This window comes from Schistocerca serialis, chromosome 1, assembly GCF_023864345.2.
Source record: "Schistocerca serialis cubense isolate TAMUIC-IGC-003099 chromosome 1, iqSchSeri2.2, whole genome shotgun sequence".
Classification (NCBI taxonomy): domain Eukaryota; kingdom Metazoa; phylum Arthropoda; class Insecta; order Orthoptera; family Acrididae; genus Schistocerca; species Schistocerca serialis.
Genome location: NC_064638.1, coordinates 374,964,993 through 374,987,853, shown reverse-complemented (window position 1 = coordinate 374,987,853; position 22,861 = coordinate 374,964,993). Strand labels below are relative to the sequence as shown.

The following is a 22,861-nucleotide window of genomic DNA, read 5'->3' as shown; positions in this document are numbered from 1 at the left end:
AGAGGGCTATATATGCTGGTACACCGGGCTGCACACCGCGCACATCATGCATGTACCCATTACAGTCACTTGCACTGAACGGACACAGTTCATAATTTTAGATACAGTTTATATGGAATTATAATGTTTCCTGTGCCTTGATTGTAAACACTGTCTGCTTCGCTTTCATTTACACTGAGGTGATAAAAGAGATAGGATAGCTCCTAATACCGTGTCGGACCTACTTTTTCCCGGCGCAGCGCAGCAGTTCGGCATGGCATGGACTCGACAAGTCGTTGAAATTCCCCTGCAGACAAACTGAGTATGATGCCCCTGTAGCTATCCATAATTGTGTGCACGAACTGACCTCTCGATTATGTGCCATAAAATTTCGATGGGATTCATGTCGGGAGATGAGGATGACCAGATCATTCACTCAGATTGTCCGGAATGTTCTTCAAACCAACCGCAAACATTTGTGGCCTGGGGACATGAGATCATTGTTTGGAAACATGAAGTCCATGAATGGCGGCAAATGGTTTCCACGTAGCCGAACATAACCATTTACAGTCAACTATTGGTTCAGCTGGACCAGAGGACGCAGTCCATTCCATGTAAACACAGCCCACACCATTATGGAGCCATCAACTACTTGCTCAGTGACTTGTTGACAAGTTGGGTCGTTGGCTTCGTGGGGTCTGCGCCTCACTCGAACCCTACCATCAGCTCATACCAGCTAAAATCGAGACTCATCTGACCAGGCCACGGTTTTCCAGTCGTCAAGAGTCCAATCAATGTGGTCACTAGCAAAGGAGAGGCGCTGCAGGTGATGTCGTGCTATTAGCAAATACACTCGCTTCGGTCGTCTGCTGCCATATCCCATTAACACCAAATTCCGACTGCCCTGACGGATACGTTTGCCGTACGCCCCACATTGATTTCTGAGGTTATTTCACGCAGTTTTGCTTGTCTATTAGCACTGACATTTCTCGGTCTCTCGGTTGTTAAGTGATGGCCGTCGACCACTGCTTTGCCCGTAGTGAGAGGCAATGCCTGAGATTTGCTATTCTCAGCACAAGTTTGACATTGTGGATCTCGGAATATTGAAATCCTTAACGATTTGCGAAATTGATGTCCCATGATCTAGCTTCAGCTACCATTCTGCATTCAAAGGCTTTTAATTCCCGTCGTGAGGGCATAATCACGTCGGGAACCTTTTTACGTGAATCACTTTCTACAAATGACAGCTCTCCAATGCATTGCCATTTTATACCTTGCATACGCGATACTACTACTATCTGTTTACATACATGATTATCACCTCAGTATAATGTTATTGCTGTTAACAATTTCAGTGCCAGCTGCTGTGGTCGAGCGGTTCTAGGCGCTTCAGTCCGGAACCACGAGACTACTACGGTCGCAGGTTCGAATCCTGCCTCGGACATGGATGTGTGTGATGTCCTTTGGTTAGTTAGGCTTACTTAGTTCTAAGTCTAGGGGACTGATGACCTCAGATGTTAAGTCACATACGCCGGCCGAAGTGACCTTGCGGTTCTAGGCGCTGCAGTCTGGAACCGCGAGACCGCTACGGTCGCAGGTTCGAATCCTGCCTCGGGCATGGATGTGTGTGATGTCCTTAAGTTAGTTAGGTTTAAGTAGTTCTAAGATCTAGGGGACTAATGACCTCAGAAGTTGAGTCCCATAGTACTCAGAGCCATTTTTGTTAAGTCACATACTGCTTAGAGCCATTTGAACGATTTTTTTTTAAAAGTTTCAGTCACTAACTCTACCTCGGCCAATGTTTGAACAGCGACGTCGTGGGCTTCGAGGGGATACCAAATGTTGTAAGACACACGCTGAGCAGAAATCTAGCTCTGCATACTGTAAATTTATTTGAATTCATTTTCGTATAACAATTTGCGGATAACTACCTACGTATAAAATTTTAATTGTACTTTTGCAGTTATCAGGCGGGCTAAAAATGTGGTTCGCTTTTAGCTGACAGTGCTGTAATAGCTGACCCTTCCGATAGCGACTCATAGCACCATTCAGAGTTTCATCTGACTACTACATTACTTTTCCAAAAAGAATTGTGGTTTATTTTCAGGCAAGTATTTTATTTTTCAGTGCTTGTTACCTGATCCACAGACTAAACTCTTTAACATTGCTTTTCATATCGCTTCCACAGTGGTGAAATGAAACGGAATAAAATTTTTAAAATGATTTACATATTCTGCTAGTATATCAATAACAACATTTTCAATTTGGATTGTGTTTTGTCTAGGAGAATCATTATTTTGTTTTTAGCAAGTGTTTCACATTGTAGTCAGTACATATTTCGTCATCTCATGTGTTTGTGTTTGTAATTCATTGCACCGTTTTAAAAATACCTGCAAACTACTTTTTCTCGAATTTAGGACGTGACATAATTTCTGAATGGAGGAAAAAATAGACGAACAACCTGGTCTCCAATCCTAAGGCCAACTACAAATGGCAATAGCAATTTTGCATTGCGTCTCTTCTGTTGCCCAGATATATTACTGGAAAGTGTTGAGAAAAATATAATTTTTCGAAGGAAATTTGGGAACTTTCGGGTCAACAAGCGGCAAACGTGAATGAAGAAACCTGCAATACTTCGCGAAAAGCTTTCTAGAATATTACAAACCTGGTATTTATGACAGTATCGAGGAATATACATCAGCCGGCTACTAATTGCCTGGTCGGACTTCGAGGATAAAGTACCTACGTTAATAACAGCCCACACGGTCATTATTTGTACGCCACTGTGTGATCGTAATTCATAATAAGTGCCCAACGCGTTATTTGTTGACTACATACCGGAAAAAGCGGATAGGTTTCCGTTGACCTGATTCCAAGGCTTCCTCCTCGAAATGTTCGGTATGTATTTTGGCGCCAGCTGGTGAAAATGGACTCCCCATGACTACTCCAGCTGGTGATGACAGACTCCCTGTGACTACTCCAGCTGATGATAATGATCTCCCGTGACTACTCCTTCCGGCTGTTCGTACTAGCCATCGTCGGAAAGAAATTATGTCGACGACAGATAGGCCTAAAAAGGTTGGTCGTCTCTATGTCAAATCACTGGCCAGTAAGTCCCCAGGATTCTTATAAAAGCACTCTGGTGAAAAGAGAGACAACGTAAAAGCTCACGAGCATGTCCGGATAATTAAGGTTAAAGTTGTTAAGGCTTCCAACACAATCCATGGTGATGTGAATAATTCCCTACGAAAGGGCTAGTCAAATAATTCAGGTATTTCACGAGTGAGAACGCTGGGGCATCAATGGTGCTAAAATGGTACATAAGAACACCTTATCTTGTGCACCTCGGAAGTCCATAAAGTCTCGGCGAAACTGGTGGACTTCTTAACAGCTTCGTCTGAGTAGCCGGTTTCTTTAATAAGCGGTACAACTTTTGGCTAAAATGGCTCTGAGCACTATGGGACTCAACTGCTGTGGTCATAAGTCCCCTAGAACTTAGAACTACTTAAACCTAACTAAACTAAGGACAGCACACAACACCCAGCCATCACGAGGCAGAGAAAATCCCTGACCCCGCCGGGAATCGAACCCGGGAACCCGGGCGTGGGTACAACTTTTCTTTACTTGCTCTTGGTATGATCAGTGTCAATCTCCCGGTGTGTACTTTCTTCTGGCAGATCCCCGATATTTTCAGTGTAATTCTGATGAGTTGCATTGCCCTTGTCGACTGGTAAGACCACAATATGTGGATCTTTTGTTAGTTCACGTGTGGCTGCCCTTTCCCTGTTAGGGACGTCCACTTTAGTAGGTTTTGTTTGCTTAAGAGCACGACCATTTTCGCGACGTATTTCTTCAGCTGATCAGGTGGAAGTAGTGTAGGCGGCTGTTCCGCTGCGCTGATGGTGTCCGTGATAGGTGCAATTTTAGGAATGAGTGCAAAACTGCGTCATTTCATGAGAACTGAAACCGCTTCCTTATCCAGTTGCATGGCTGTGAGATTGATGATAATTTTGCAGAGAGCATCAGAAGGATTTCCTTCAGATACACGATCAAATTTCCTTTATGAGGAGACAGTTGTGCCCATGACACACCATAAATCCGTTCTCACTCCACAAATTGAACTGGTTGGACAGCTGTAGATGTAATTTGAAAAATTCTTTGTTAGACAAGGCACCAGCGGGTAACGCATACTCCTTCCCGTACCATGGCTAGGCTGGGAAGTTTACTAATTTTTCTGCGTGCCCCGGAGTGGATGTAATGCCTTACTTTGGCGAAGTTCAGCAACGCACATTCTTAACGGTATCTCAAAAGGAATGCAAAGCCACTTAGCAAACGATTTCTCCGGCGGCACAAATCATCAAGTCTTTTCATGCTGTGGCACAACTCCTCCCCATAGTGATGCGAGATGTGATTCTTCAGCTTATCCTGGCATAAATAACGACGAAGTAGTTCATGGTTGTACGGCCGGATGTAATTTTCCAACGGACACAAAATTTCGAAAAATAACCAGTTTATCATTATCAGGTGAACTGATAAACTAATTGTTTAAGAGCCGGTGCGGTGCTTTAATCTCTTTCCCCTCTTCTCTCCCCCTCCCTCTGAACTGTCTGTACGCAGTCTGCGCTCAGTATTTACTCCCACCATCTCGCTATTGGGAAGTTGATTCATCTTCGGTTCGAGGCCCGGGACGCATGCCGGTGACACCTCAGGTGTTTCCCTGCTTTCCCTTGAAGTCAGTTAATTGTGGGATACCGGCTTTCTGTTACTAATCAGATTAAATGCGTGTTCCCGTGCTCTACTAAGGATGTAATCACTGTCACGACTGATCAGCGATTCCTTTACTCGAATGTTGGTGGTCTATTTAATGGCACAGTACCAGAAGTTAGACGTCAGTCTTAGGACCATAGGATGGATGTAATCTATCCTGCGTATTTGCGATCATACACTCCTGGAAATGGAAAAAAGAACACATTGACACCGGTGTGTCAGACCCACCATACTTGCTCCGGACACTGCGAGAGGGCTGTACAAGCAATGATCACACGCACGGCACAGCGAACACACCAGGAACCGCGGTGTTGGCCGTCGAATGGCGCTAGCTGCGCAGCATTTGTGCACCGCCGCCGTCAGTGTCAGCCAGTTTGCCGTGGCATACGGAGCTCCATCGCAGTCTTTAACACTGGTAGCATGCCGCGACAGCATGGGCGTGAACCGTATGTGCAGTTGACGGACTTTGAGCGAGGGCGTATAGTGGGCATGCGGGAGGCCGGGTGGACGTACCGCCGAATTGCTCAACACGTGGGGCGTGAGGTCTCCACAGTACATCGATGTTGTCGCCAGTGGTCGGCGGAAGGTGCACGTGCCCGTCGACCTGGGACCGGACCGCAGCGACGCACGGATGCACGCCAAGACCGTAGGATCCTACGCAGTGCCGTAGGGGACCGCACCACCACTTCCCAGCAAATTAGGGACACTGTTGCTCCTGGGGTATCGGCGAGGACCATTCGCAACCGTCTCCACGAAGCTGGGCTACGGTCCCGCACACCGTTAGGCCGTCTTCCGCTCACGCCCCAACATCGTGCAGCCCGGCTCCAGTGGTGTCGCGACAGGCGTGAATGGAGGGACGAATGGAGACGTGTCGTCTTCAGCGATGAGAGTCGCTTCTGCCTTGGTGCCAGTGATGGTCGTATGCGTGTTTGGCGCCGTGCAGGTGAGCGCCACAATCAGGACTGCATACGACCAAGGCACACAGGGCCAACACCCGGCATCATGGTGTGGGGAGTGATCTCCTACACTGGCCGTACACCACTGGTGATCGTCGAGGGGCACTGAATAGTGCACGGTACATCCAAACCGTCATCGAACCCATCGTTCTACCATTCCTAGACCGGCAAGGGAACTTGCTGTTCCAACAGGACAATGCACGTCCGCATGTATCCCGTGCCACCCAACGTGCTCTAGAAGGTGTACGTCAACTACCCTGGCCAGCAAGATCTCCGGATCTGTCCCCCATTGAGCATGTTTGGGACTGGATGAAGCGTCGTCTCACGCGGTCTGCACGTCCAGCACGAACGCTGGTCCAACTGAGGCGCCAGGTGGAAATGGCATGGCAAGCCGTTCCACAGGACTACATCCAGCATCTCTACGATCGTCTCCATGGGAGAATAGCAGCCTGCATTGCTGCGAAAGGTGGATATACACTGTACTAGTGCCGACATTGTGCATGCTCTGTTGCCTGTGTCTATGTGCCTGTGGTTCTGTCAGTGTGATCATGTGATGTATCTGACCCCAGGAATGTGTCAATAATGTTTCCCCTTCCTGAGACAATGAATTCACGGTGTTCTTATTTCAATTTCCAGGAGTGTACTATGGATCTGACACAGGGGTCTAACAACTGGCACTATGTCATTAACCACTGTATCGTGTTTCGAGTAAGGGACCCGCTCGTCAGTCGTGATAGTGGGTACATCCTTAGCAACGCCTTGGAGCCCATAGTTACTGAAGGAAATATCCCACATCAAACTGACTTCGGGGTAGGCGAATAATAGCAGAGGTGTCACCAGCATGCTTCCCTGGTTGCGAACCAGAGACTCAGCAACGTGTCGGCGGAAGGAGAGAAGGAAGTAACCTGGGCACAGATGGCGTACAAAATGGCAGTTCGTAGGGAAGGGAGGAAATAGAAGCACCGTGCTGACCTCTAAGGTCAGTTAATGAGTTCACCTTGCTGAAATATTGTGCGCGTTGGACACTGACATCCGGCCGTTGATCCATGAACTGTTTCGTCGAATGTAAACATTGTTACCAACTGCTCAATAATGTGCTGATCAACATTTGAAACGCAATGCAGCAGTGTTTCTGCGTAGTATCGATTCGACAAGTCCTAGGTATGTTTCCTGAGGTCAGTGGCACCAATATCTACACACATACCACGCAGTTCCCGAAAATTACAAGCCGATTGTTTGCGGATGCAAAGCTGGTGCTCAATAGCCTCCCAGATGTTCTCCATCGAGTTCAAATCAGACGAATTTGGTGGGGAAACGATGAACGTTAGCTCGTTAACGTACTCTTCAAATCAGTTAACACAATTCGGACCTATTGACGGGTACAGTTATCGACCTGCAACATGCCATTGTCATCGGGGAAGACATCAAAAATGAAAGGAAGAAAGCGGTTCGCAATAATGTTCATGTTCACGTAATTCTCAGCTGTCGCGGTGCCTTCGATTACTACCACAAGTCACTTGGAAGCTCAGGTGAAAGTCCCCCATTGCATAAAATTGCAACGTCACACTTTGAGTGTTTCGAGTAGCGGTTCCCTTGGGCGAGGGCCCATCCAGAAATGATCATCGAGCTGATGTAAAAAGAAACGTAGTCATCCGACAAGTAGACACGATTCCATTGATCCACGGTCCAACCTCCTTGGTCCTGTGCCCACTGCAGTAGTAACTGACGATATCGTTGGTTCAACGTGGGAACAGTTACGCATCGCCTGCTGCGATGCCCCGCGATCGAAATATGCACTGAACAATGTGCTCCAAAACACTTGTGCTTGCACCAGCGTTGTACTACGTCGTCAGATCTGCTGCAGATCGCCACCTACACAATGTGATCAAAAGTATCCGGTCCCCTGGTTGAATGACTTACAAGTTCCATCGGTAATGCTGGAATTCGATATGGTGTTGGCCCACCCTTAGCCTCGATGACAGCTTCCACTCTCGCAGGCATACGTTCAGTCAGGTGCTGGGGAATGGCAGCCCATTCTTCACGGAGTGTTGCACTGAGGAGAGGTATCGGATGTCGGCCGGTGAGGCCTGGCACGAAGTCGGTGTTCCAAAACATCCCAAAGGTCTTCTACAGGATTCAGGTCAGGACTCTGTGCAGGCCAGTCCATTACAGGAACGTTATTGTAGTGTAACCACTCCGCCACAGGCCCTGCATTATGAACAGGTGCTCGATCGTGTAGAAAGATACAATCACCATCCCCGAATTGCTCTTCAACAGTGGGAAGCAAGAAGGTGCTTAAAACATCAATGTAGGCCTGTGCATTGGTAGAGCCACGCAAAACAACAAGGGGTGAAAACCCCCTCCATGAAAAACACGACCACATCATACCACCATTTTACTGTTGGCACTACATACGCTGGTAGATGACATTCGCCGGGCACTCTCCATACCCCCACCCTGCCATCGGCACATTGTGTATCGTGATTCGTCACTCCACTTTTTTGCACTATTCAATCGTCCAGTGTTTACGCTCCTTACACCAAGCGAGGCGTCGTTTGTCATTTAGCGGCGTGATGTGTGGCTTATGAGCAGCCGCTCGACCATGAAATCCAAGTTTTCTCACTTCCTGCCTAACTGTCGTACTATTTGCAGTGGATCCTGATGCAGTTTGAAATTCCCGTATGATGGTCTGGATAGATGTCTGCCTATTACACATTACGACCCTCTTCAACTGTCGGTGGTCTCTATCAGTCAACAGACGTGGTCGGCCTGTACGCCTTTGTGTTGCACGTGTCCCTTCACGTTTCCACTTCACTATCACATCGGAGACAATGGACCTATGGATGTCTAGGAGTGATGAAATCTCGCGTATAGACGTATGACACAAGTGACACCCAATCACCTGACCACGTTCGAAGTTAGTGAGGTCCGCGGAGCGCCCATTCTGCTCTCTCACGATGTCTAATGACTAGTGAGATCGCTGATATGGAGTACCTGGCAGTAGGTGGCAGCACAATGCACCTCATATGAAAAACGTATGTTTCTGGGGGTGTCGGGACACTTTTGATCACATAGTGTATCTTGCTTAAAAGAACGGGCAAGGATTCGTTTTCCACGTTTTGTGATAACGTCTAAATTCTTGTCGTTACTAGTGCTTCCACCACCCTTCAACTACTTGCCGTAGATGCTTACAACAGCCGACCAGCTCCGCCGTTTCCGGGGTGCTAGATCCCGGGCGCCGGGTGACAATAATCTGCTGTTTGTACTAGTCACTTAGGTGAATTGATTTGCGCATTTTTGGCCCGTATCATCACTGGTATGATTACCTATTGGTCTCTGCTCTGTTGTTCTTAACGCGTTATATTTACACAACGCCATCGGGCGGCTTAAGTCCCGCAGTTGGACAGTGGTTATATAACAGGTGCGGCAGTGAAACGGACAATTTTGAAACCTCCACCAGCGATACAAATTTATTCACAGCGACATAAAACACATGAAACATGAATGTACAATGCTTGCAATTTGTATTTCCCATCACGAAGGTGGCCGCCAGTTTCCTTCACACAAATTTCAAGACGTTTACGTCACATCTTGTACGACTGACTCTGGAATTCAATTAACTTCCTTCCTAATTTGATCCTTCATTTCCTAGATAGTGTGTCGTGGATCACACCGGAAGACATGAGGTTTCCAATGACCCCAAAGCAAGAAATCATACGTTGAAAGATCGGTGGATGTTGGCGGCCAGGATACGTCCCCGTTCTTGGAGGTGTACTATAGCGCGTCAATGGAATGCCGCGAAGTATGTATGGTATGTGGTCATGTCTTCTTGGAAGAATGTGTTTGCATACACAGGAAGATCGGCAACATGTTTCAACATGTGAGCATAGTGTTCTATGTTCACGTAACGGCATTGCCACAATCGCCTTCGAGAAAATAAGGACCTATAATTCCAAACAATCATAAACCGTACCACTTCCTGTATGTGATGAGGCGTTTCGTGAAGCATTTCAGGATTTTCACGTGACCAGCATCTGAACTTCTGCTTCTTAACACAGACTGACGCATAAAAATTGGCGTCATAGCTCATGATCGGATTGCGCACAGGCCGGGATTGTTGTTCATAAGTTCCAGCAATTCCCTGAAAAAGGATAGTTTCTTTAAGAGATCATCTGCATTAAGGTTTTGCACTATCATATGGATGATATTGACGTTCCTTGCTCCGTACACTACGATCCAATATTTTAAGTGCCAGTTCATGCTAACTTGCACAGCGCCTGGGACTTCAGATGAAGGCTTCTTCCACTCTTGCGACATTCTCTGATGTGCACATGCGTTTTGCATTTCCACCGTCTTTCGAGCCGTATCACCCGTTTCCTCCAAGCTCTGTATTCATACTTCGATAGCAGGTGCCGACGGGACTGCGGCATGACGTGCAAGATTGTAATAAGCACGAAAAACACGCTGCGCGGCCACGTGGCTGTCGTCGCTATTCATGGCAACACCGCGTTCACTGGTCCTCGACGCCATCTCGACTGAACATCGATATCGGGGTCAACTGAAAGAGGTTGTTGTCCACATGGCTTACTCTCCTTTTCTGATTCATAACATAACGTTCCGTTCCCGGGCTGTCAAATCGCTCGTTTTACTGCCGCACCTGTCGTTAGCTCGTCAGTGTAAGTCTAAGTGCGCGTATACCTATCGAGCCCTTCAGGAAAAGTTGCAGCACGCAAGTGTTTCTTTGAGGTCTGTACTCTACAGTTCAGTGAACAGTACGATGCACAGCTTGATCTTCAAACTGCATTATTTACCATGTCATGTCCACACACACGCACACACACGCACACACACACACACACAGACACACGCACACACACACACACACACATACACGCTTTGATGAACGTACGAGAACTTCTGTTTGTTATTTGGCAGTTGGTAATGAATGTACTTACAGGGGAACCCTTTCTCCAGGAACCACCTCACATTACCGTCGACTGTGAGGTCTGCACAACGTTCCCCAGCTCGATAAAGCGGCGCAGGGTAGTCGGCCTTCTTTGGAGTACGCGTTGGGCTGTGGTAGTCGTAAGCCAGTAGGTGTAGTTGGTCGATTTCTGGCGAGAGAGCCGCGCAGTCGTAGTACAGCTGAAACACATTTCGACCGATCAGTAGTTTTCATTTGACTATCAAACGTCAGTTGTAGAAAAGAATGTGTCACTAAAATTAGAGCCACAGGCTGATATCTCGTTCGGAGAGAGACTCTCCGTGCTTCGCGGGTACACGGCTGCTTCATAAAACAATCTTTCCCACTTCTGGTATCAATAAATATCCGCAGTAAATTTACACCACCTTTGATACGCAATGGAGATGCTGATAACCGCGACTATACTGAACAAACCATGGTAAATAATGTCGTCTTCAGTCTCAAAAACATTTCATTTCCTGCACACATAATTTCATACCCTATGAAAGCATGTTCAAGAGGTGGTTAATCAATTTCCGAAGATGGATAGCTACTGTCTGAAACACATAGTGCGCAGTTGAAAAAAAAAAAATCATTTGGCTACAATATAGCAGGTCAACAACTGGAAGCAGTTAATTCCATAAATTATCTGGGAGTACGCATTAGGAGTGATTTAAAATGGAATGATCACATAAAGCTGATCGTCGGTAAAGCAGATGCCAGACTGAGATTCATTGGAAGAATCCTAAGGAAATGCAATCCGAAAACAAAGGAAGTAGGTTACAGTACGCTTGTTCGCCCACTGCTTGAATACTGCTCAGCAGTGTTGGATCCGTACTAGATATGGTTGATAGAAGAGATACAGAAGATCCAACGGAGAGCAGCGCGCTTCGTTGCAGGATCATTTAGTAATCGCGATAGCGTTACGGAGATGATAGATAAACTCCAGTGGAAGACTCTGCAGGAGAGACGCTCAGTAGTTCGGTACGGGCTTTTGTTGAAGTTTCGAGAACATACCTTCACCGAGGAGTCAAGCAGTATATTGCTCCCTCCTACGTATACCTCGCGAAGAGACCATGAGGATAAAATCAGAGAGATTAGAGCCCTTCTTTCCACGAACAATACGAGACTGGAATAGAAGGGAGAACCGATAGAGGTACTCAAGGTACCCTCCGCCACACACCGTCAGGTGGCTTGCGGAGTATGGATGTAGATGTAGATGTAACTGGTGATGGCGTTAATTATCACTCAGATAATAACAGTGATCTTTAAGATTACCCTGCAGTTCACGCTTAACTGTTTGGCAGAGGTTTCACAGAATCACTTTCAGGCTGTTCCTCCACCGTTCCACTCTCGAACGGCACGTGAGAAAAGTAAACACCTTAATCTTTCCGTGGATGCTCTGATTTCTCGTGTTTTATTACGATGATCAGTTCTCCCTATGTAGATAGGAGTTGACAAAACATTTTGGCGTTCGGAAGATGAAGTTAGTTTTAATGATTGACTCCCAAACTCTCTTGTCATATCAGTGACACTGTCTCCTCTATTTCTCGATAAAATAAAACGAGCTGTCCACCTTTGAATTTTCTCAATGTCCTCCGTAAGTACTACTTGGTAAGGATCGCGTACCACGTAGCAATTGTTCAGATGAGGATGGACATGCATAGTGCAGGCAGTCTCCTTAGTAGAGTTGCCTCATCTTTCAAGCGTTCTGCCAACGAAACACAATCCATTGTACACCTTCTCCACAATATTTGCATCCAATGAAAGTTGCTCGAACCCCTAGGTATTTTTTTGAATCTAGAGCCTTTAAATTCGGAGCATTTATCAGCACATTATTTTGGTTTCACTTGCGGTTTTCGCGCCATACTGGTATCCTGTCTAAATCTTTTTGCATTTCGTTTTTTCCATCTGAGGACTTTGCTACGATTAAATGGCAGCATAATCTGCAAAAAACGTAAGAGTGCTGCTCCGATTATCTTCTAAATCATTCATATATATTAAGAACAGCAGATGGTCCGTAATACTTCCTTGGGGAACCTAAATATAACATCGGTTTCACAACACGATTTCCTATCAGTTACTACTGTTGTTGGTGTTAGGACAGCAACCAGCCACAAATTTACTTTGAGTTCCTTTATTCAAAGGAAACCGTTACCGGTTTCGAATCGTTGCGATTCATCATCAGACGGTTTACACGCTTTCTTTCTGACATTTGGTGTGTTTTTATAGATTAATTGTCGTAGTACCGACGTTTCACGACAATTAATCTATAAAAACACACCAAATGTCAGAAAGAAAGCGTGTAAACCGTCTGATGATGAATCGCAACGATTCGAAACCGGTAACGGTTTCCTTTGAATAAAGGAACTCAAAGTAAATTTGTGGCTGGTTGCTGTCCTAACACCAACAACATTTGTCTTCAAAAACAGCCACGGTCTCCAACATGTCATCATATGACAAAATTGTAAGTTACTACTGTGACTTTTCTCACAGTAAATCGTGAATATAGCCTCACAACTAAGAGAATGCTGCCGGCCGAAGTGGCCGTGCGGTTAAAGGCGCTGCAGTCTGGAACCGCGAGACCGCTACGGTCGCAGGTTCGAATCCTGCCCCGGGCATGGATGTTTGTGATGTCCTTACGTTAGTTGGGTTTAACTAGTTCTAAGTTATAGGGGACTAATGACATCAGCAGTTGAATCCCATATTGCTCAGAGCCATTGGAACCATTAAGAGAATACTCCTTAGATACGTGATTTGATCAGAAACCGTTGTTAGAAACGCATCAAAAACCTTTTGAAAACCGAGAAATGGTGTCAACTTGAGATCCCTTTTCGTTAGATCGCTTTACTTCGTGTGAATAAAGCACTAGCTGGGTTTCACAAGAACGATATTTTATGAATCCGTGAATCCTACATGTGTTTTCTAAGTGAAAAACGAACTTGAAATACTTTCATATGTAAGGGTCTCAACAAGTCGCTGACATCTCTTCAAACATTTTTCGCCGGCCGAAGTGGCCGCGAGGTTCTGGCGCTGCAGTCTGGAACCGCGAGACCGCTACGGTCGCAGGTTCGAATCCTGCCTCGGGCATGGATGTGTCTGATATCCTTAGGTTAGTTAGGTTTAACGAGTTCTAAGTTCTAGGGGACTAATGACCTCAGCAGTTGAGTCCCATAGTGCTCAGAGCCATTTGAACCATTTTTTTAAACATTTTTCACAATATGTTTCCATAGGAGTTTGTGAATAAAACAAGTTTAAATATTGAAATTATGACCGCAGATATCAGCTTCACATCGAAAGTTTTTGGACGGAGACAAACTGTAACTATTTAGGAAACTTTTGCGATAGGTGCTATTAAATAATTCAAGTTAAGAGCACTTTCCATTTTCAGATAGCTGTAACTGAGTTCATATGTACACTAAACTCCTGCTACACTTTTTGTATTAGGCTTTGCTCTCTGCTGAATAACATTTTGGTATCGTGTACCAGGAACTGACCAATTATTTTAAAAAATGCTGCAAATCTAGTTTGTTGTTGTTTTTGTGGTCTTCAGTCCTGAGACTGGTTTGATGCAACTCTCCATGCTACTCTATCCTATGCAAGCTTCTTCATCTCCCAGTATCTACTACAGCCTACATCCTTCTTAATCTGCTTAGTGTATTCATCTCTTGGTCTCCCTCTACGATTTTTACCCTCCGCGCTGCCATCCATACTAAATTGGTGATCCCTTGATGCCTCAGAACATGTCCTACCAACCGATCCCTTCTTCTAGTCAAGTTGTTCCACGAACTCCCCCAATCCTATTCAATACCTCCGCATTATTTATGCGATCTACCCATCTAATCTTCAGCATTCTTCTGTAGTACCACATTTCGAAAGCTTCTATTCTCTTCTTGTCCAAACTATTTATCGTCCATGTTTCACTTCCATACATGGCTACACTCCATACAAATACTTTCAGAAACCACTTCCTGACACTTAAATCAATACTTGATGTTAACAAATTTCTCTTCTTCAGAACGCTTTCATTGCCATTGCCAGTCTACATGTTATATCCCCTCTACTCCACCATCATCAGTTATTTTGCTCCCCAAATAGCAAAACTCCTTTACTACTTTAAGTGTCTCATTTCCTAATCTAATTCCCTCAGCATCACCCGAATTAATTCGACTACATTCCATTACCCTCGTTGTGCTTTTGTTGATGTTCATCTTATACCCTCCTTTCAAGACACTGTCCATTCCGTTCAACTGTTCTTTCAAGTCCTTTGCTCTCTCTGACAGAATCACGATGTCATCGGCGAACCGCAAAGTTTTTATTTTTTCTCCATGGCTTTTAATACCTACTCCGAACTTTTCTTTTGTTTCCTTTACTGCTTGCTCAATATACAGATTGAATAGCATCGGGGAGAGGCTACAACCCTGTCTCACTCCCTTCCCAACCACTGCTACCCATTCATGTCCCTCGACTCTTATAACTGCCATCTGGTTTCTGTACAAATTGTAAATAGCCTTTCACTCCCTGTATTTTACCCCTGCCACCTTCAGAATTTGAAAGAGAGTATTCCAGTCAACATTGTCAAAATCTTTCTCTAAGTCTACAAATGCTAGAAACGTAGGTTTGCCTTTCCTTAATCTTTCTTGTAATATAAGTCATAGGGTCAGTATTGCCTCACCTGTACCAACATTTCTACGGAATCCAAACTGATCCTCCCCGGGGTCGGCTTCTACCAGTTTTTCCATTCGTCTGTGAAGAATTCGCGTTAGTATTTTGCAGCTGTGACTTATTAAACTGATAGTTCGGTAATTTTCACATCTGTCAACACCTGCTTTCTTTGGGGTTGGAATTATTATATTCTTCTTGAAATCTGAGGGTATTTCGCCTGTCTCATACATCTTGCTCACCAGATGGTAGAGTTTTGTCAGGACTGGCTCTCACAAGCCTGTCAGTAGTTCTAATGGAATGTTGCCTACTCCCGAGGCCTTGTTTCGGCTTAGGTCTTTCAGTACTCTGTCAAACTCTTCATGCAGTATCATATCTTCCATTTCATCTTCATCTACCTCCTCTTCCATTTCCATAATATTGTCCTCAAGAACATCGCCCCTGTATAGACCCTCTATATACTCCTTCCACCTTTCTGCTTTCCCTTCTTTGCTTAGAACTGGGTTTACATCAACGCTCTTGATATTCATGCAAGTGGTTCTCTTTTCTCCAAAGGTCTCTTTAATTTTCCTGTAGGCAGTATCTATCTTACCCCTCATGAGATAAGCCTCTACATCCTTACATTTGTCCTCTAGCCATCCCTGCTTAGCCATTTTGCACTTCCTGTCGCTCTCATTTTTGAGACGTTTTTATTTCTTTTTGCCTGCTTCACTTGCTGTATTTTTATATTTTCTCCTTTAATCAATTAAATTCAGTATCTCTTCTGTTACCCAAGGATTTCTACTAGCCCTCGTCTTTTTACTTACTTGATCCTCTGCTGCCTTCACTATTTCATTCCTCAAAGCTACCCATTCTTCTTCTGCTGTATTTCTTTCCCCCATTCCTGTCAATTGTTCCCTTATGCTCTCCCTGAAACTCTGTACAACCTCTGGTTCTTTCAGTTTATCCAGGTCCCATCTCCTTAAATTCCCACCTTTCTGCAGTTTATTCAGTTTTAATCTGCAGTTCATAACCAATAGATTGTGGTCAGAGTCCACATCTGCCCATGGAAATGTCTTAAAATTTAAAATCTGGTTCCTAAACGTCTGTCTTACCATTATATAATCTGTCTGAAACCTTATAGTATCTCCAGGATTCTTCCATGTATACAACCTTCTTTCATGATTCTTGAACCAAGTGTTAGCTATGATTAAGTTATGCTCTGTGCAAAATTCTACCAGACGGCTTCCTCTTTCATTTCTTTCCCCCAATCCATATTCACCTACTAAGTTTCCTTCTCTTCCTTTTCCTACTGTCGACTTCCAGTCACCCATGACTATTAAATTTTCATCTCTCTTCACTACCTGAATAATTTCTTTTATCTCATCATACATTTCATCAATTTCTTCGTCATCTGCAGAGCTAGTTGGCATATAAACTTGTACTACTGTAGTAGGCGTGGGCTTCGTGTCTATCTTGGCCACAATAATGCATTCACTATGCTGTTTGTAGTAGTTTACCTGCACTCCTATTTTTTATTCATTATTAAACCTACTCCTGCAATCTCTATTTGATTTTGTACTTATAACCCTGTATTCACCTGACCAAAATTCTTGTTCCTCCTGCCACCGAACTTCACTAATTCCCACTATATCTAACTTTAACCTATCCATTTCCCTTTATCTAGTTTATACTGCGGAAAACTAAACATTATATAGAAAACTGAAAAAGGTATACTCAGACTGTACTGAGCTATGTGATTTTGTTTGTTTAGTGATAAAAATTTGATATTTGAAGGAATATGCATTCACTATTTTAATGCTGGAATATTGTGTTACATAAGTGAAAATGATAAGATGCTGAAACAAAAAACGAGCTTCAGATATTTTGAAAAAACGTAATTAACTGTGTTCCGAAGTTGAGACATGCAGACTGAAAAGAATTGTGGTTTCTAAAGGTAGGTTTAAATTGTTTTGTTATTTGCTGTCGACCAAATGAAATGAAACATCCAAGATCAGTATGACCTGTCGCGCAGAAGCAGCACTTTGCACCTGGAATAGTGTCAAGCTTGTTTAGAAGGTATTTTACACTTGGAAATTAAGCCACTGTAAATTAATTGCGTATATACTTTCAGACATAATGTTCCTACTGCATGAAAATAATCTTGGTGGGATGGAATAAAGCAGCTTTATTGAAAGAGACATACTGATTTCAAGTTTAATGTTGTGGTTCTTCTATGGTATCCAAGGCAAAGTGAAATTTTGAATAATTCTGAACTGGAATTAATGTCATTATCAGTGTCATGTAAAACGAGTATGTGTTCTGTCCTCATAGCAGTTATGGAAGACATTCTGGAGAATAGGAAGTGACTGTATGGTCTCTCAGGCTGATTTCTGTCGTGATTCTGTGTTTCATTAAAAGTGAAGAGAAAAATTAACAGCATATTTAAAATTTCAGTGAATCTATTCAAAGTCCATACAAAAGCATCTACAGGGAAAAAAATTCTTATTAAAAAAGGCAGTGAATTGGCAGCAATTCCAAGAAAAGTAAGACATTAATGTTTTCTAATTTTTAAATCCCATGAAGTATTCACACAGGAAGAAATAAAAAGGGTTGAATATTTAATAATTTACACAAACTACACAGATCTTCGGATTAAGACACTTGTTATTTGTATGCAGGAGTATAAAGCACATACTTATCAATTGCTAAGACATACTGAGAAACACCAATGTTCAGAAAACAAAGAGGAGTTTTTCATCAAATAATAATTGCTATGACGTTCTTATTTTGTACCAATAGGGAAAATTATAAAGGAATTTCATTTTAAAACAGAAAAAACTTACATCACAATCTCTAGTGTTGTTTAAGCAAGTAAATTTAGTAAACGTAAGAAACTTGTACTGCAAGTGAAACAACTGCATCTGATATCAGGATGGAATAGAAGTATTTTATACTCACACTATGATTGATGTAGGGTATTACACTCAGAGTCAGCAATGCATTTTGAGTTTTTAGAGATGATTTCAGTTCACGAATTAAAGCTGAAAATTGCCTGCGATGTTCATCTGGATTCTCATCTCTATGACTGTGAGCATAGCCTAATACTTTCTTGACACCATGCCAAACATTTCCTGAAGAAGACAATTGAGTCTGGTTTTAGTTGCCAGTGAAAATCAAGAAGTATAATTGAATAGCTTCTACTGCAAGTTAACAACAAGAGAAATATCAATCTGAATTACAAACTGCTCAGTATATATAAGGTTATTAAAACAATAATAAAGTTTGCTTTTGAATTTGACACTTAGCCAACTAATGTGATGAAGCTGATATACTGTGTATTAATGTTACTTTTGAGGAGTGAATACCTGTAAATATATGAGAAATACTGCATCATTTAATAATAAATAAAATGTAGTACATGCATGTGTTTAAGAGCTTGAACTAATTTACATATTTCGTATTCACCAAGTGCACCTCGGTCCTTCTTTTCCTTGCTGAAGGGGAATTCCCAAGCTATATCAATGCCATCAAATCTGTTTTGTTGAAGAAGTTCTTTTACTGAGTCCACGAATGTTCGTCTGTGTTCATCACTTTCAAGCTGTAAAATAAATAAAGGTTTAAATAAGTTTCCTGCACTTCAGTTAGTTTTTTTTTACATCTGAAGAATATTTATCTTGTTTTGTGCATCTGAACACCATAGAATACTACGTCCAGATAATATACACGAAATATATTTTGCGAGACGCACGAGATGGAGGTAGGATGTTACTGACCGTTCATTTACGTAATCTGTCACTGGACTGCCCTCTCGAAACACTCCACCCTCAAGAAACCCTACTTTTATTGTACACAAAGCATTGATGATGCAAATTAATGTGAGTGAGCCCTAGAAAATAAAGAAGGCATTAAGGACAGTATTTATGATGGATAAGTGTAGTACTATAACGACTGATGGTCGGAATATAACAATAGATTTATTGCAAAACAACATAAACTGGATTGATATTAAACACTGGGGTGTAAATAAGCATATATGAAGTCAAATCTATCTCTATTTTCTAACACAGCACAGATTGATTGGCAAATTAGATTCGAGGGGTATGGAAATATTGTTCATGAGACCCAGAAAATATTAGATACGGGCTCCCAGGTAGATGCTATTTTCCTTGACTTCCGGAAGGCGTTCGATACAGTTTCGCCTGTCGCCTGATAAACAAAGTAAGAGCCTACGGAATATCAGACCAGCTGTGTGGCTGGATTGAAGAGTTTTTAGCAAACAGAACACAGCATGTTGTTCTCAATAGAGAGACGTCTACAGACGTTAAAGTAACCTCTGGCGTGCCACAGGGGAGTGTTATGGGACCATTGCTTTTCGCAATATATATAAATGACCTAGTAGATAGTGTCGGAAGTTCCATGCGGCTTTTCGCGGATGATGCTGTAGTATACAGAGAAGTTGCAGTATTAGAAAATTGCAGCGAAATGCAGGAAGGATCCTTTATTGTATGATTATATGATAGCAGAACAGACACTGGTAGCAGATATTTCTGTAAAATATCTGGGAGTTTGCGTATGGAGCGATTTGAAGTGGAATGATCACATAAAATTAATTGTTGGTAAGGCGGGTGCCAGGTTGAGATTCATTGGGAGAGTCCTTAGAAAATGTAGTCCATCAACAAAGGAGGTGGCTTGCAAAACACTGGTTCGACCTATACTTGAGTATTGCTCATCATTGTGGGATCCATATCAGGACGTGTTGACAGAGGAGATAAAGAAGATCCAAAGAAGAGTGGCGCGTTTCGTCACAGGGTTATTTGGTAAGCGTGATAGCGTTACGGAGATGTTTAGCAAACTCAAGTGGCAGACTCTGCAAGAGAAGCGCTCTAGGCGCTCTGCATCGCGGTGTAGCTTGGTGTCCAGGTTTCTAGAGGGTGCGTTTCTGGATGAGGTATTGAATATTGCTTTCCCCTACTTATACCTCCCGTGGAGATCACGAATGTAAAATGAGAGAGATTCGAGTGTGCACGGAGGCTTTCCGGCAGTCATTCTTCCCGCGAACCGTAGGCGACTGGATCAGGAGAGGGAGGTGATGACAGTGGCACGTAAAGTGCCCTCCGCCACACACCGTTGTGTGGCTTGCGGAGTATAAATGTAGATGTAGATGCAGATGTAACTATTCCGTTCAACTGTTGTGAGCAGGACGACAGCTGACCTATTTATTGGCTGTATTGCATTGTCGCGTCACAATCAGTGAGCACCTGGCCAAATTATTCAACCGTTCATGTAACTAGTGACTGCTGTTGCCACAACACGGATACTCTCACTGCTGAGGGTGTCAGTGCAAGTCGATTAAGTCCCTACCGAGTCGGAGCTGCCAATTACACTACCACAGTCAGTTGCTGGCGCCCGTCGTCGACAGCTAGACAATTAAGTGCTGCTCGTTGGCGATGTGCAACTACTGTACCGTCTCTTCAGATGTGGACTCCGACAGAAGAGGCCGCGAGTTTCTCGTCTCAGGAAGTACTATTAAGTTTTCGAGAACGCGGGACATTAACAAGGCTGTCCAAGATACCGAGACAGCAGCACTTGTTCCTCTGGCGGTCCGGAATGGAATCTCTCCAACATTCCACCGCGCAGCGATCCCTGAGAACCTGGGGCATTTGATGGTACCAGCTGACTAGATTTCTGGTCACAAACTCCGGCGGGAAACGTTACACCAATCGACAGGCTTCTCGCCACTTTACATCATCAGCCTTCGGCCTGCGATCATGCTCGCCTATGGCGTGCGCGGGAAAACTGCAGGCGAGCCAACGCCCTCGCACCGTGGGCACCTGTTCGTCACACTCCCTGCTGCGCCAAATGTGCCATCCCTGGAAGAGGCGCACAAACAGAACCCACAGAATAATATACGATCCCCAAAGCTCGCTTCTTCCGCCGTGAAGCGACAGCGGCGGTGGCAGTGCCTTGCGTTGGCCCGTACTCTGAACAGGGTAGTGGACCTGGACGCCAGACGCACATCGGCGACCTCCTCCCCGGCTTTTGTGCCCAGCCCCATCTACTGTGTCGGAGCGGAACATTCGCAGAATCGCGACAGTCCGCTGGCGAGAGCTTTTCCCTCAGCTGTCCCAAGTGGCAGAGAACAGTTCACAGAGAATTGCAGCCAAGTAGTTTCACCTTCGAAATCGCGTAACTGTCTGACGTTCGGCAGTCAATCGCCGATGTATCAGATCAGTAACAGCTTACTCTCGCTGATTACACCGCGAGTGTGTGTAATAAAAGGAACAAATAAATAAATGAAAGAAAGATTGACCGTCGCCTCACCTGGATCCCTCATCTCCGCTCCATCCACTCCAAAGCCTACAACCGCCTCCGACTCCTCAAACTCCTCTCTGGACGGACATGGGGGTTGCGCCCCAGTTCCATCCTCCACACCTACAAATCCTTAATCCGTGCCATCCTCTGTTATGCCAGTCCCGCCTGGATATCCGCCCCCCCCCCCCCAAATTCTATAAGTCCCTCCAGATCCTTGAGTGCCATGCACTCTGCCTCGTCTTCCGTATACGCCTCCCGTCCCCCACCCGGATCGTCTATGACCTCATTCCTTTCCCCCATCTGCTCCTATTCCTCGAACATATCCGCATACGCTATGCCTCCAGCCGCCTCGATTCCCCTCACCCCCTGGTTGCTCCTCTCCAATCCCCGTCCTCTGCCACGACTTTAATGCTGTGTCCCCCCTACACTCCTTCTCTACACCCTTCATCTCCTTTCCCAAGGTGGCTTCCGTCAACTCCCCCTCCCGGATGATGCCCTCTGTCCCTCCATTTATCCCTCCTATCAACTCTGATCCTCACCCCCCCCTCCTTTCCTCTGTCCTTCCCCGGGCTCCCTCTTCCCCCCTCCCTGCCATCCTGTTTTCACCCTACCTAACCTCTCTGTCTCCCCTCTCCCACCACCCTGCTGAGTCCTTTTGTATACCCCTCCTCCGCCTTTCCGCACTACTTGTCGTGTCTGCCCAGCACACCCCCCCCCCCAATTATGGGTCCTTGTCCTCCATCAGCTCCTTTCCCCCCTCCCCCCACTTCGTTTTTTCCTCTCCTCCCCCCTTCTCCCATTTCCTTTCCCATCATCTGTCCAGGTTCCCTCCATCTGCCCTCGGCTCTGGTATATCATATTTATGCCAATTTTTTAGTGCAGTGTTCAAGTGAATGTTCAGTGTTGTTTGTCTTTTCAAAGTGTTGCGAACAGAAACCATGCTGTCGCTGGGTGTAAATTTTATATCGCTTGCGAACAGAAACCAGACTGTCGCCGTGTTTTTTAATTGTCTGTCTATTCTTTTACCTGTCTGCTTCATATGTATTTTATTGGCATCATCAACCATTTGTTCTATGTTGTAAGTTCCACTATTTCCGCCATTTTACCATTTAAGTCACCGATTTTATCGCCGGCTTTTATTATTTATTATCTTCATCTTTTTAAAACAAATTCTGTAGGCTGAAGAGTGGCATACTAAGCTGCTGCCAGTCCGCCCCCTTCAGGGGGAATCGAAACTCTA

General features: G+C 44.5%; 1 protein-coding gene across 2 annotated transcripts in view; it reads right to left on the bottom strand.

Moving 5' to 3' along the window:
- LOC126470849 (chitinase-like protein Idgf4) overlaps nucleotides 1-22,861 on the bottom strand; it is an 88,937-nt gene that overhangs the window by 18,131 nt on the left and 47,945 nt on the right. The window contains exons 3-5 of one of the 2 annotated variants that reach the window (XM_050098868.1): nucleotides 18,775-18,907; nucleotides 18,268-18,440; nucleotides 10,658-10,847 (exon numbers count right to left, since the gene is read on the bottom strand). In XM_050098868.1, coding sequence (XP_049954825.1) covers nucleotides 10,658-10,847; nucleotides 18,268-18,440; nucleotides 18,775-18,907 — 496 coding nt within the window. The remainder of the gene's footprint in view (nucleotides 1-10,657; nucleotides 10,848-18,267; nucleotides 18,441-18,774; nucleotides 18,908-22,861) is intronic. The other variant, XM_050098874.1, reaches the window with a different exon arrangement.